Source organism: Telopea speciosissima, chromosome 2 (genome assembly GCF_018873765.1).
Source record: "Telopea speciosissima isolate NSW1024214 ecotype Mountain lineage chromosome 2, Tspe_v1, whole genome shotgun sequence".
Classification (NCBI taxonomy): domain Eukaryota; kingdom Viridiplantae; phylum Streptophyta; class Magnoliopsida; order Proteales; family Proteaceae; genus Telopea; species Telopea speciosissima.
Window position 1 is genome coordinate 46,316,678 of NC_057917.1, and position 14,245 is coordinate 46,330,922.

At 42.2% G+C, this 14,245-nt stretch overlaps 1 protein-coding gene across 1 annotated transcript; it reads left to right on the forward strand.

The window, feature by feature from the left end:
• The first annotated feature begins 1,451 nt into the window (after positions 1-1,451).
• On the forward strand, positions 1,452-1,811 carry LOC122650762. The gene has a single exon (XM_043844147.1). The coding sequence runs from the start codon at positions 1,452-1,454 to the stop codon at positions 1,809-1,811; it is 360 nt and encodes a 119-aa protein (XP_043700082.1).
• The last annotated feature ends 12,434 nt before the right edge of the window (positions 1,812-14,245 follow it).

Genomic DNA, 14,245 nt, shown 5'->3' on the forward strand with positions numbered 1-14,245 from the left:
GCGGCGGTCGTTTTTGCATTAAAGATTTGGCGCCACTACTTGTATGGTGAGAAGAGCGAAATTTATAGTGACCACAGGAGCTTGAAGTACTTCTTTACACAAAAGAAGTTGAACATGAGGCAGAGGCGATGGTTGGAACTAATAAAGGATTACGACTGTGCGATTCATTATCACCCTGGCAAGGCGAACGTAGTCGCGGATGCCCTCAGCCAAAAATTATAGACTACATCTTTGGTAGCCTTGACCACTTGTGAGCATTTAATCGAGGAAGCTAGCCAAATGGAGTTAGAGGTGCTGACAGAGGGAGAGTCAGTCTCTATGGCCACCATGATTGAGCAGGGAATGATTGACGAGGTGATGATATCCTTGGCGGCTCTCACCATGCAATCGTCCTTGCTCGAAAGGGTTAAGGAGGCCCAACCCAATGGCCCAGAATTTCAAGGGTTGATAAGGAAGGCACTGGATGAGCATAACCCCGATGCAGACTTCACTGTGTCCAAGGATGGCATTCTGAGGTTTCGGGGAAGGATTTTCATACCCAATGATGATGAATTGAAGAAGGAGGTATTGAGCAAGGCCCACCTCTCACCATACACAGTACATCCTGGTAGCACCAAAATGTATAAGGATTTGAAACAGAGATATTGGTGGTACGGTATGAAGATTGACGTAGCAGTCTACGTCTCTTGGTGCCTAACTTGCCAGCAGGTAAAGGCAGAACGGCAGCGATCCCATGGGCTACTACAGTCGATACCTATCCCGGATTAGAAATGGGATAACATCACCATGGATTTAGTCATTGGGTTGCCCCATACTCCAAGAGGGGTAGATTCTATTTGGGTCATTGTGGATAGATTGACCAAGGCTGCACACTTCATCCCCATAAAGTTAACATATAGCATGGACCGGCTGGCCAAGCTTTACATTAACAATGTGGTTTGTTTACATGGTGTGCCGGTTAGCATTGTTTTGGATCGGGACCCAAGGTTCACTTTGAGGTTTTGGAGCGGGTTTTAGAAAGCCATGGGCTCCTTATTGCACTTTAGCACTGCCTTTCATCCTCAGACCGACGGGCAGTCGGAGCGTACCATCCAGACATTGGAGGACATGCTTAGGGCATGTGCTATCGATATGAAGGGTAGTTGGGATGAACACAGTGCTCTGGTCAAATTTGCGTACAACAATAGCCAGCAAACATCCATTGGCATGGCGCCTTTCGAGGCCTAGTATGGGAGGAAGTGTCGGACACCATTATATTGGGGTGAGTGGGCGAGCGACGCATCTTAGGATAGGATCTGATTCAGGAGACAGTCGAGGTGGTAGACTGGATTTGGGAGAGGTTGAGGGCTGCTCAGGCAAGGCAGAAGAGTTATGCTAATATTAGTTGGAAGGACCTCGAGTTTGACGAAGCGGAGAAAGTGTTCCTCTGAGTTTCACCTACTAAAGGGGTGATGAGGTTTGGGAAGAAAGGGAAGCTTAGCCCACGATACATTGGGCCATATGAGATCTTAGCTCGTGTTGGACAGGTGGCATATAGGTTGGCCCTACCTCCTATGTTGGTTGGGGTACATGATGTATTCCACGTGTTCATGCTGAAGAAATATGTTCCAGACCCGTCTCATGTAATCTCCCAAGAACTACCGGAGGTAAACGAAGACTTGACATACAACAAGCGGCCTGTGGCAATATTGGACCGAAAAGAGTATAACCTTCGGAACCGCTCAGTCCTGTACGTTCAGGTGCGCTGGAGCAATCACGCTGATCAGGAGGCGTCCTGGGAGCTTGAGAGTGAGTTAAGGGCGAAACATTAGAAACTATTCGGACTATCAGGTATGTCAAATTTCGAGGACGAAATTTCTGATAAGGAGGGGAGATTGTTACACCCGTAACCAAGTCATAACTAACTTAAACCTTTGTGTAGGGGCGGAACTCTATTATGTTGGTAACCTCTGGAACATTACTGTGAAGCCGACCTTTAAGATCTTCAACATGTTGAGTGGCGAGCCAGTCGATGAGAGGTTTCTCGATAGGGATCGAGGAAGGTTCGTTGATGACTCTGTGTATGTCAACCTTCCCCCGGGACCACCCCTCCCGAATAAGGGATGAAGGTACGTACTGTTCTCATTGTTGAGTCCCAATTATACCCCTCAGGTAAATGGTGTGCCGACCCATAGATGTGACCCTTAATATCCCCTCAGTAATTGGGACCCACCCTAGAAGCCTAGGCATATTGGGGGCCTGAGCTGCCAAGTCTAGGACTGGCGAATCATGTAGTAGGGAACTAGTGGATCATGCATGAGCCACCAAACCATGATCCGCCAGAGTGCGAGATTGTCTCTGTGAGGCTGATGGCTGCTTGGTTCACCATTGCCTGGACCCAAGGCTTAGCCAAGGACTGAGCCTAGGTATTTGGGACCCCAAGGTTCACTATGGGCTACTAATCATGAACCTTTGGACCACTTGGGCTACACCTTAAAGGCAAACCCATTTTTGAGTCTTGAACTCAACCCCAAGCCAAACAAGACTTAGACCACTTATATAAACCAAGCAAACCCTATTCCCCTTCATTTCCACTTATCTCCAGCCCTTGAGAGAGAGCCAAAAACGTGGAGAGCAAGCTTGGGTGAGAGAAGGAGGAAGAAAGGAGGAGAAAGACAGCACAGGGCATCATCCGCCACGGCCAGAATGCTCTGTCTTGGTTGGTTCCAGCTTTGGGACTTTGTTGGGGCTACCTCTCACACATTACACCTTATTATTATGACATGATAAGCCGACGTACGCGTGAGGGTGGGATGTACATTACACGGAGGTCCTTATTTCCCCCTACGCGTGGTACTCGGTGAGTGGATTTAACACCTGAACTATTTTATGGAGTGTTTCTTATTAGGCATCCGGTTAGTTGTGCATGTTGAATTAATTATGTATCATGAGCATGACTATCTCTCCTATGTTATGTGTAATGAATGGGGGCGGGTTTATTCATGTGAGAATAGTGATGGACTTTACATATTGATCATGAAATTATGGGGAGGTGTAGGTTATAAGATGCTTTATTTATAATTCTTTATTATGATGGATTGTAGAATTGATTCGGGTGTGACCGACCGACCGTTATCTCGGTATCACACCCGTCGTATTGCTACTTTGGTGTGGGTGTAAATCGAAAGATGAGAACGTAGTGACCTCCGAATTAGGCACTACGGACTCAATCTCCGGATTACACTCGTAAGGTGTAGGATTGTAATCATTATCATTGCATTCTATGGTTGTCAATCGGCTAGGAGGGGATGTACCCAGTACTACAACCCTTCCGATAGGGGTGTAGGTGTCGGGCAAACCCATGGGTCCCGATCGTATTTTGGGATAGCCCACCGTGAAGTCATCGCCGTACTTCAGTGACGCCAGGACGGGATTTGTATTGGGGGCTCGCGGATAACTAGATGAGTGAGTCCGGTCTCATAGGTTTCCTTGGTAACATGGGGTTGACATGGTCGGAATACCATCCGTTATGACACCGTTATTTGTCATCCATTTATGGCACCGTTTTTGTCATCCGTTTATGGCACCATTATTTGCCATCCGTTTATGGTACCATTGGCCGATGATGCTCCTTGTGTTACTGTAGTACTCTACCTGACTTAGAGTCCCATTGTTAGGGGGGAAAGGTATCGATTAAGGACATTCATGCATCAAGTGTGGTGAGCATATTTTTGCATGCATTGATGATGTATCTATTTTATATACTGTGATTGGTTTGATCGCTCGCTGGGCTTTGTAAGCTCATCCCTCGGGAACCTTTTTTTTAAATATGGATATAAGGGTTGCCGATACTATTGGAGGTGATTCGACGGCGCCCTCGGGAGAGGACTATGTGGCTTGGGGATCTCAGTCGGATGTAGAGCCGACGTCGGATTATCTTTGAGATGATTGCACTCAGGAGGGTTACTAGTTTGGGCTTGGGTACCAAACTAGGTTCGATTATTTGGTACTTAGGAACTCATGGATGATTGTAATAATAACTTGCACCTTTTACCTCCTCCTGCCTTTCAGTATTAGTATTACTTATCTCTTTATCATACTTTGTTGTTGAATGACTGAATTCTTTATATTACTTATATAGTATCACTTAGACTTCCTTATTTATGATGGTCTCTATATGAAAATCCTGTCGCCAATCTCTGTTCCCTTCTTATTTCCCGAATAAGGAGTCGGGTTAATGTACATGTCACAGCAAGGGATGTCGATCCTGCCGAATAGCTTGGGATGTGGGGACTTTCCCATCATATTTCCCATGTTTCCATTAGACCAATAGAAATCTTTGCTAATAGCATCCAAGGACTTATGGACCGCAGATGGCAATTTAAAGCAGGACATGACATAAAGGGGCATTGCTGATAGAGTTGATTGAACTAGGACGACCTTCCCTACAGGGCTAAGGAATTGTGTTTTCCAATGTTGGAGTTTATTGTTGACTCTAGTAATCAGCTCATTGCAATGATGCTTGGCCAGTTTTCCGCCAATGTAAGGGATTCCCAGATATTTATCAATGGATGATGTGGGGCTGATTTGGACGAATTCGTGAAGTGCCCTTTTAACTCCAGAATCCACATTGGGGCTAAAATAGGCCTTAGTTTTGTTGATGTTCAAAGCCTGTCCTGAGTAGGAACAATATTCCTGCACCACCTCGTTGAGCGCTCGAGCCTCCGCTAAGGTGGCGTCCCCAAAAAGAATGAGATCATCTGCGAAGGCCATGTGAGAGATACGCTCTCCCCCTATTAATTTGAATGCCATGGATACGTTTTTCCTGAAGGGCAATGGCCAGCTTTGTTGATAGGACTTCGGCACAAAGAACAAACAGATAGGAAGAAAGGGGATCTCCTTGTCTAAGACCTCTTGTTGGCTTGAAGAATGAAAGTGGGGATCCGTTCAAAAGAATGCCAAGCTGAGTAGTTTCGACGCAGAACATGACTTTTTGAACCCAGTTAGCATCAAATCCATAGCTCAGCAGGGTATTTCTGAGACAACACCACTCCAGTCTATCATACGCCTTATTCATATCTATCTTGATTGAAACGAAGCCCTTTTGACCTCTCCTAGTCTTCTTGATCTTATGAAGAAGTTCGTGACAGATGAGGACGTTATCCTGAATATGCCGCCCCTTAATGAACCCATTCTGGTTGAATGAGATAATCTTGTTAAGTATAGGTCGCAGTCTATTCACCATAATCTTTGAAATGATTTTGTAAATGAAATTACAAAGACTTATGGGCCTGAAATCATTGACTGAAGAGGGGTAATCCACCTTAGGAATGAGAGAGATAAATGTATGATTCATCTGAAGCGAGAATGTGCCCATGTTAAAGAAGCCCTTGATGCACTTCACAATATCACTGCCAATAACCTCCCGTGCTTTGTGAAAGAACATTCCAGATAAGCCGTCTGGGCCCGATAACTTATTCGAGGGCATGGCCATCACTGTGCGATAGACCTCATCATAAGACACAGGCTTAGTGAGAGAGAGGTTATCCTCTGAGCTCACTCTACCATGAATTGGCTCCAGATAGATGTCATTGTTGGGGGGATTTTGAGTCTGATAAACTGACTTGTAGAAATTGATGAATTCCCTTCCAATGTCTGAATCTTCTGAGAGGGTGAGCCCATTTGAACTTAATGACTTGATTGTATTCCACGCACGCCGTTTAACTGTTGTCAGGTGAAAAAATCTCGTATTGCGATCCCCCTTTTCCAACCAATTCGATCTAGACTTTTGTTGCCATAATACCTCTTCTTGGTGTTGGAGTTTGATGAGCAGCGCAGTGTGCATTTTCTCATTCAGAAACCAGTCCTCAATTCTCAATTCCGGTGGAACTTCATAAATATCCGATAATGTCCTCCTAATTTCCTCAGCCCTTTTGAAAATATTTCCAACAGAGTTCTTATTCCAATCCTTGAGAGCTTGTTGAATATTTCTAAATTGACTGCACACTTTGAACGAAGAGGAGCCAGACAGTGCTTGTATGTTCCAAGAAGAAGATATAACTTGCAGGAAATCAGGTTCCAATAACCACAGTGCCTCAAATCTGAAAGGGCGTTTCCCTTTAGACCTATTCTCCTCAAGCTGAAGAACTATCGCTCTATAATCCGAAGTTGCGATGAATTCAGTTTTGACAATTGCCCTTGGATGCAAAGCCAGCCATTCAGGGTTGTATAAAAATCTATCCAAACGGGCATCAATTCTTCTAGTTCCCCACTGTCGATTACTCCAAGTGAACTGAAACCCAACTTGGGGTAAGGCATCAAGGCAATTTGAGTAAGCAAATTGATTAAATTCTGTGAGTTGAGAACTAGAAAGGGCTCTTCCTCCAATTCTATCTTCATTGTGTAGATACGAATTCCAATCGCCCACTAGAAGCCATGGGGAATGATCTTGCACTGGGAGAGACCGAATAGCAGCAAATTGATTTCTACGAATTATATCATCACAGCTCATATAAACAAAAGTCATAGTCCACATTTCATTAAGATCATTCACCATAAGATTAGCATGGATACACCATTCTAACTGCCATACAATGTTTACTTGGACAGAATTACTCCACAACAAGATAATTCCTCCTGCCCCATTAACTGCTGGTGAACACACAAAATGATTGAAAGAAAGTGACCGACAAGGTCCATGTAGGTAGGTTGAAAGATTCAGACAAAAAACCCACAAAAGGTCTGTACTTAAACACCAGTTTGCGGATTTCCCGCCTTGTCCTGGGTTGACCAATCCCTCGACAGTTGAGAGCTATAACACTCATTTCTCCCCGGGTGACTGTTGTTGGCCAGTCACTAGAGCCTCAGCATCAATGATTATTGCAATCTTCTTGGATGTCTTCGCTTTCTTAGAAGGTTCTCCTTCCCCCATCGGGAACAGTTGGAGAGTAGGAGGCTCAGTATCCTTGATTTGCAGAGGCCTCTTCGATGGTAAATTAGGACGCAATCCTCCTATCGCAGGTGCATTAAACACTGGATAACCTGTGAGGGCTATAGCCGCTGCATTGTTCGCCCACATGGTGTTGCATATGGGTTGTCATTGTTGGCAACCAAGCACAGAGCAGTGATGAGGTGGCCAGTCTTTAGGCTATGACAGTGTCCAGTGGCTTAGGAAATGTTGTTGGTTGCAGTTCAGAGCATTACAAGCATGGGCAGCAGCGATACAAAGTGTTTGGAGGCTTATGGGTTCCTATTTCATAAGTCACTGCAGCTGTGCTACCTTCAGGTATTTTTTCAGTGGGTACCGCATCAAAATTTTGAAGAGGTTTAAACTAGAAAAAGTTAGTTCGTCGAGTCCTCTTTCCAATGGTTCAAACGGTTTGTCAATCCAACGTCAAATGAGGGAGTTGTGATTTTTTCCGTTTGGATGCGCAAATTACAAGCAAATTTGGAAAGTTGGATTTCAAATTTTGCTCGCGGCCAGCATCTTAAGATCACTTTTTGGTCTCAGGGGTTTACATGCAAATAAATTTAATTAATGTCTATGATGACACAAATAAGTGAGGTTAGAGGGGCTCTTTTTGAAATTATCAAAGTTGAAGAGATTTTCCAAAAAAAGGAAATCATTACTCTCCCACGTGAAGGTTGTGAATGGATGAGTTAAAAAGCTTTTCAAAAAGTCTTTGATTCCATTTAAAAGTTTTTGATTGGTTCTTCAAAAAGCACTTTGGAAACTGTGCCAATCTCTCCCTACCTTAATAGAAGTATTTTAATCAATGCTTGATTGAAGATTCTTTTTATGTAAATTCCATTGACCCATCTAAAAAGGGCTATTTAGTCTTTCACTTGATCTTTCGTAGAAAGAAGAGAGAAATGGTTCTTCTTCTTCTCTAAGTGAAAAAGAAGCTATAGAACCGTGGAGAGGTTAAGAAAAAAAAAAAAGGGAGAAAAGAGAGGGAAGAAGAAGAGAAGAAAAGAAAAGAAGAAAGAGAGGTTTTTGCTTGAAAAATAGAGCAACCAAATGGGTGAAGATGGAATCTGATTTCTCTCTCTACATTTTTTATTTTTGAAGAAATAGAAGGCTGTTGTGGGGTTCCATCAAGCTGGTTCTCAATGGTTTTTGAAGATCTATTTATGGAGAAATTGGGATTTTTGATTGATTCTTGAAGAAATACAAGAAGAGGAAGAGACAAGAAGAAATGAGCAATCTGTGATCCCCTTATAGCAGCGTGCACTTGAAAACCCAAGTCTCTCCTTGCAAGGGAAGAGTTAGTAGTTCCAGTGGGCTCTATCACATCTGAGATCAGTACAGACAAATCGTTGTAAGGCTTCCAATCTTCCATTTTTCTTTGTGATTGTCTGTGTTCTCTATTTTTACTAGTGTTAGGTGATACATGTTGATAACCTAAGCTAGTCTGAGCTTATTTGAAGGGTATTGATATAAACCCAACTCTATTGATTTTTGTCTTGTATTTAGTGGGTGCTAAATACTAGGAGTGGGTGCTCTCAGGCATTGGGTACTTTTTGTACTGGCTTAATTGCCCTCTCAGTTCTATACTGAGAAAATTTGGGTGTGGGTGCTCCCAGCTATAGGTGCAGCGAAGTTGAGTATTTGAGCAAATACGAAGCCCATAGTGGCATTGCTCCGTGGATGTAGGCAACTTGCCGAACCACGTATACCTTGTGTTGTGCGTGTGAATTTTTGCATTATATCTTTATTGTTGCATTTGGAGTGTGTGGGCTGCAGAATGGGTGTACACACTTGGTAGAACCTTTAAGTCTGGCTAGGGTGTGTACACGACCTTGTGGTTTGTTTTCAGATCCGCCCAATAATTACCAGTGCCAGTGGCGAAGAAATTGAAAATTTTACATCACTGATTCACCCCCCCTCTCAATGATAACCATTGAACAACAAGTGGTATCAGAGCTTGGGACTCAGTGACAGCTTCAGAGGCCGCTAAGTGGTTCAGGGTCAGTATGGCTTCAGGAGAAGAGTCTTCAGGAAAGGCACCACACTTTGATGGAACAAATTATGCTTTTTGGAAGAATAGAATGGAGACCTATCTAGGGTCTCTTGGATATGATATTTGGGCTTCAGTGTTGAATGAATACACCATGATTGGTGTTGCACCTACAGACAACCAAGAGAAGAAGAAATATAAAAACAACAGTAGAGCCATGCATGCAATCAAAGGTGCTCTTATTGATAGTGAGTTTGTAAAAGTGATGGAATGCAAGTCTGCCAAACAACTCTGGGACAAACTAAAAAGCATCCACGAAGGAGATGCAAAAATTAAAGAAGCTAAGCTCCAAGTTTATAGAGCTCAGTTTGAAGGATTGAAGATGTTGAATGAAGAAAATATTGAAGATTATATGCTTAGAGTCAATGGGGTTGTAAACTCCATCAGAGGACTGGGAGAGAGTCTAACTGACTCTGTTGTTGTGAAGAAAATTCTTAGATCTCTACCAGATAGACTTGACTCCAAGGTTTCAGCTGTTGAGGAAGCTAAGGATCTAGAAGGACTTAGCTTAGATGAGCTACATGGGATCTTTACAGCTTATGAGATGAGAAAAGGCAAAGGGAAGTTAGTTGACAAAGAGGCAGCATTTAAGGCAATAAAGAAATTAAAAATAAAAGAGCAATTGGAAAGTGAAGAAGAAGACAGTGATCATGATGATGAGATCATAGCCCACTTTACCAGAAAGCTAAAAAAGGGGACAGGGAAGTAGAAAAATAAGCTTCCATTTAAGTGTTTCAACTGTGGTAAAGTTGGACACTTTGCAACTAAATGTCCCCACAATGGGCAAATGGAGCGTGATGATGAAGAAGAAAAGAAAACAAGTTTCAAGGGAAAGAAGAAGAAGTTTTTCTCCAAGTCATCCAAGAAAAATCAATTCAAGAAAAGAAGCTTCATTTTTAAGAAGAGCAATGACACATCTGAGGAAGAATCTGAAGATGAATCAGATGATGATGTAGATGATCATGCCATTTTTATGGTGTTTCAAGAAAAAGAGGATGAATTGCCAAGAACATGCACAACTTCTGAAGATGTAGAAGAAGAAGGAGAAGTGAACTTTGAAGAAGAGTTTAAAGCTGCTCTCAAAGAGCTCAAGAAAGAAAGAAAGAAGGTTAAACAAGTTTCACAAAATCTTAAGGAACAAGAACAATTAGTTCTTCAGCTGAAAAACCAAGCAGATGAATCAAGAAAATTTTTAGAAGATCCTGAAGAAAAGTTATCACAGAAAACTACAGAATGCACAAAGCTTGAATCAGAAAATCTATCTCTGAAGGCTAAATTGGAAGAAGAGTCCAATGTCCTAGCTGAATATTCTGATTTTCAGAAGGAGATTGATGCTCTCAAGGCAAAGGTAGCAGAGTTTGAGAATGACTCAAGTATGCATGACATAGAAACATCTTCACAAGTGCATCCTAGTAGCAAGAAGCTTGATGAGATCCTTAGTTCTCAAAGATCAACTCACAACAAATTCGGTCTTAGATTTGTAGGAGAATCATCAAAGAGTGCCAAGGGTAAAGGAAAAGGCACAGCTCAAAATCCTATTACTGTGAAGGATAAGAGAGTTGAGAAAAACAAAACTCCACCCCATAAGACTAACCATGCTAGACAACAACAAATGGCATGGCCAGGCAGGAGAGTAGAGAACTTTGGTTATTACTATCATTCTCAACAGAAAGCTAGAAATATTGTTGATCACAGGGCTCAGTACAAATGGCAAAGAGAGCCAATGAGACAAAGACAGTTCTTTCAAGGTCATTGTTTCAAGTGTAATACTTTTGGACACAAAATTTCAGATTGCAAATTCAATCTTGGTCCACCAAACTTTGTTGATAGGAATCCTTTTGCACGCTTAATGGATGTGATGGTTGAGTGCTATAAATGTAGCAATTATGGACATATTGCCAGGGACTGCAGAACTGTATTTCCTCTACAGAGATCATATAACAGAGATAGACAGGGTAATGTCAGAAGTGTTAAAGCAACCAAGCCTAAGAAACAGATTTCTAGAGAGAAGCAGAGTATGGGTTCAGAAGAGCAGTGCAGAAACGGGCAACAATTCTATGGTTGTACAAACAGCTTTCAGAGCTCAAGGGGACTCAACACCATGGATTCTTGATAGTGGCTGCTCAAGTCACATGACAGGAGACAAGAAGAGGTTTGAGAAGTTAGAGACCTATGCAGGTGGGTCAGTGAAGTTTGGGAACAATAATGGTACCAAAATAGTTGGAAAGAGTACCATTAGTCTCAACAATGGGAAGGTGCAATCCCAAGATGTCTTGTATGTGGAAGGGCTTAAACACAACTTACTCAGTATCAGTCAAATCTGTGATAGGGGACATTAAGTGGTGTTTAATAGCCAAGGCTGTGAAATTAGGAGAACAAGCACAGGGAAGTTGATGGCCACAGGAAAAAGAACTTCAGGGAATCTCTTCACCTTGACAGAGTCAGTTAAAGACACTTGTATGCTAAGCATAGAGGAAGAGACATGGTTATGGCACAGGAGGCTTGGACATATTGGGTTTAACAGTCTTGGAAAAATTTCTTCAAAGAAGGCTGTTAGAGATATACCTATTTTGAAAAAGCCATCAAACCATATTTGTGGTTCTTGTCAGAAAGGAAAACATACTAGAGTATCTTTCAAGTCAAAAGAGTATCATACTAGTCAACCATTGGAGTTGGTGCACAACGATATATGTGGTCCTATGAGGACACAGAGCATCACAGGAGAGAGATATTTTATCTTATTTATTCATGACCACTCCAGAATGACATGGGCATATTTTTTGAAGCACAAATCAGAAGCATTAGAAATATTCAAAGTCTTCAGAAAACAAGTTGAGAAACAAACAGGGAAAGTGATTAAATGTCTGAGATCTGATAGAGGAGGTGAGTACACCTGGACAAACTTCAAAGAATATTGTTATGAAAATGGCATCAGAAGACAGACCTCAGCTGCAAGAACACCTCAACAAAATGATGTTGCAGAAAGGAAGAACAGGACTATTCAAGAGATGGCAAGGACCATGTTGATTGAAAATGACATGGGTAACAAATTTTGGAGAGAAGCAATACACACTACAGTATATATTCACAATAGGTGTATGTTGAGAGCTCATGAGAACAAAACTCCCTATGAGATTTGGTTTGGTAAGAAAGCTACAGTAAGACATTTCAAAGTCTTTGGTAGCAAGTGCTACATCAAAAATACCAATCAAGATTTGGGGAAGTTTGATGATAGAGCTGATGAGGGCATCTTTCTAGGCTATTCCACCACAAGCAAAGCCTACAGATGCTACAACAAAAGACTTGGCAAAATTGTGGAAAGTGTAGATGTCAAGGTTGATGAGAAAAGAGATTCCTCTACTAGCTTAGGAGCTGATTCTATTGAAATTGAAGACCTCACTGAGGTGAGTGAAGCAGGTGAGGATAGGCAAGAAGGAAGAGATGAACATGGGCATGAACATGACAAGTTTGACACTGAGGTAGATGAGCAAGAAAGGCAAAATAGGACTGTTAAGAATCATCCAAAAAATCAAATTATAGGTGATCCTAGTGCAGGGATGAGAACCAGGAGTACAAGTAAGCAAACTAGAAGAGTGTACTCCAACACCTACTCTCTTCTCTCACAAGTTGAGCCAAAAACTATTGAGGAGGCAAGTAGAGATGAGAGCTGGATGAAAGCCATGAATGAAGAGCTTGACCAGATTGAAAGAAATCACACATGGGATTTGGTTCCTAGGCCAGTTGACAAAAATGTAATTGGCACAAAATGGGTCTTCAGAAACAAACTCAATGAAGATGGTCAAGTTGTAAGAAACAAGGCTAGACTTGTATGCAAGGGATATGCTCAAGTAGAAGGTATTGATTTTGAGGAGACTTTTACTCCAGTGGCAAGACTTGAGGCAATCAGATTATTCCTAGCATTTGCTGTTCACAAAGGTTTCAAGGTTTATCAGATGGATGTTAAGTCTGCTTTCTTGAATGACACATTGGATGAAGAAGTTTACATAGAGCAACCGGATGGATTCCAACTTAGTGAAGATTCTACACTTGTCTGTAGGTTGAGGAAGGCTTTATATGGGCTGAAACAAGCTCCCAGAGCTTGGTATGCTAGATTAGACACCTATTTATGTCATTTGGGTTTCAAAAAGGGCATGGTGGATAGTAATTTGTATGTGAAATCAACTGTAGATAGTCAGCTTGTGGTAGTTGTGTATGTAGATGACATCATTTTTTGTGGCCACAAGGATGAGATGTGTAGAGATTTTGCAGAGAAGATGCAGGCTGAATTTGAAATGTCTATGTTGGGTGAACTCTGATTCTTTTTGGGGTTGCAGATCAGTCAACTAAAAGAAAGAATTTTTATCTGTCAATCCAAGTATGTGAGAGAAATGTTGAAAAGATTCACCATGGAAGACTGCAAATCTGTCAGTACACCCATGATGACTGGATGCAAGTTAACTAAAGATGATGCATCCCCATCAGTTGATCACACCACATATAGGTCAATGATTGGAAGTCTCTTGTATTTGACAGCTAGTAGACCTGATATTCTGCAGGCTGTGTGTATGGTTGCTAGATTTCAGGCTGGGCCCAAAGAAACTCATGTAGCAGCTGTGAAGAGAATTTTTAGGTACTTAAAAGGTACCAGTGACTATGGCCTGTTGTATCCCAAAAGTAAAAACTTCACATTGTCGCTTTTTCGAGATGCATTGGGAGTGATGTGGATGACAGGAAAAGCACCGGTGGTGGTGCATTTTATTTGGGTGGCAGTTTAGTGGCTTGGCATAGCAAGAAGCAAGATTCGGTCTCCCTTTCTACTGCAAAGGCTGAGTATATAGCAGACACATCATGTTGTACACAGGTGTTGTGGATGAAACAGATGATGAAGGATTTGAGTGTTGAGGTTGATAGGTCTGTGGTGATTTATTGTGATAATACAAGTGCTATCAACATCTCAAAGAATCCAGTCATGCACTCCAGGACAAAGCACATTGCAATAAGATATCACTTTTTGCGAGAGAAGGTCACAGAAGGAGTGGTGAGATTGGAGTTTATCCCCACAGCAGAACAGTCAGCAGATATCTTCACAAAACCATTACCCAAGGAGCAGTTTGAGTTCCTCAAACAGAAGTTGGGAGTGGTTCTTATTCCTAGGCATTGAGGTGCAGAGGGGCAGGGGGAGCATGCTTATTGTAGATGATTTGCTCCCATTATGGGCTCAGGGGGAGTCCTTGTACATCCCTTTG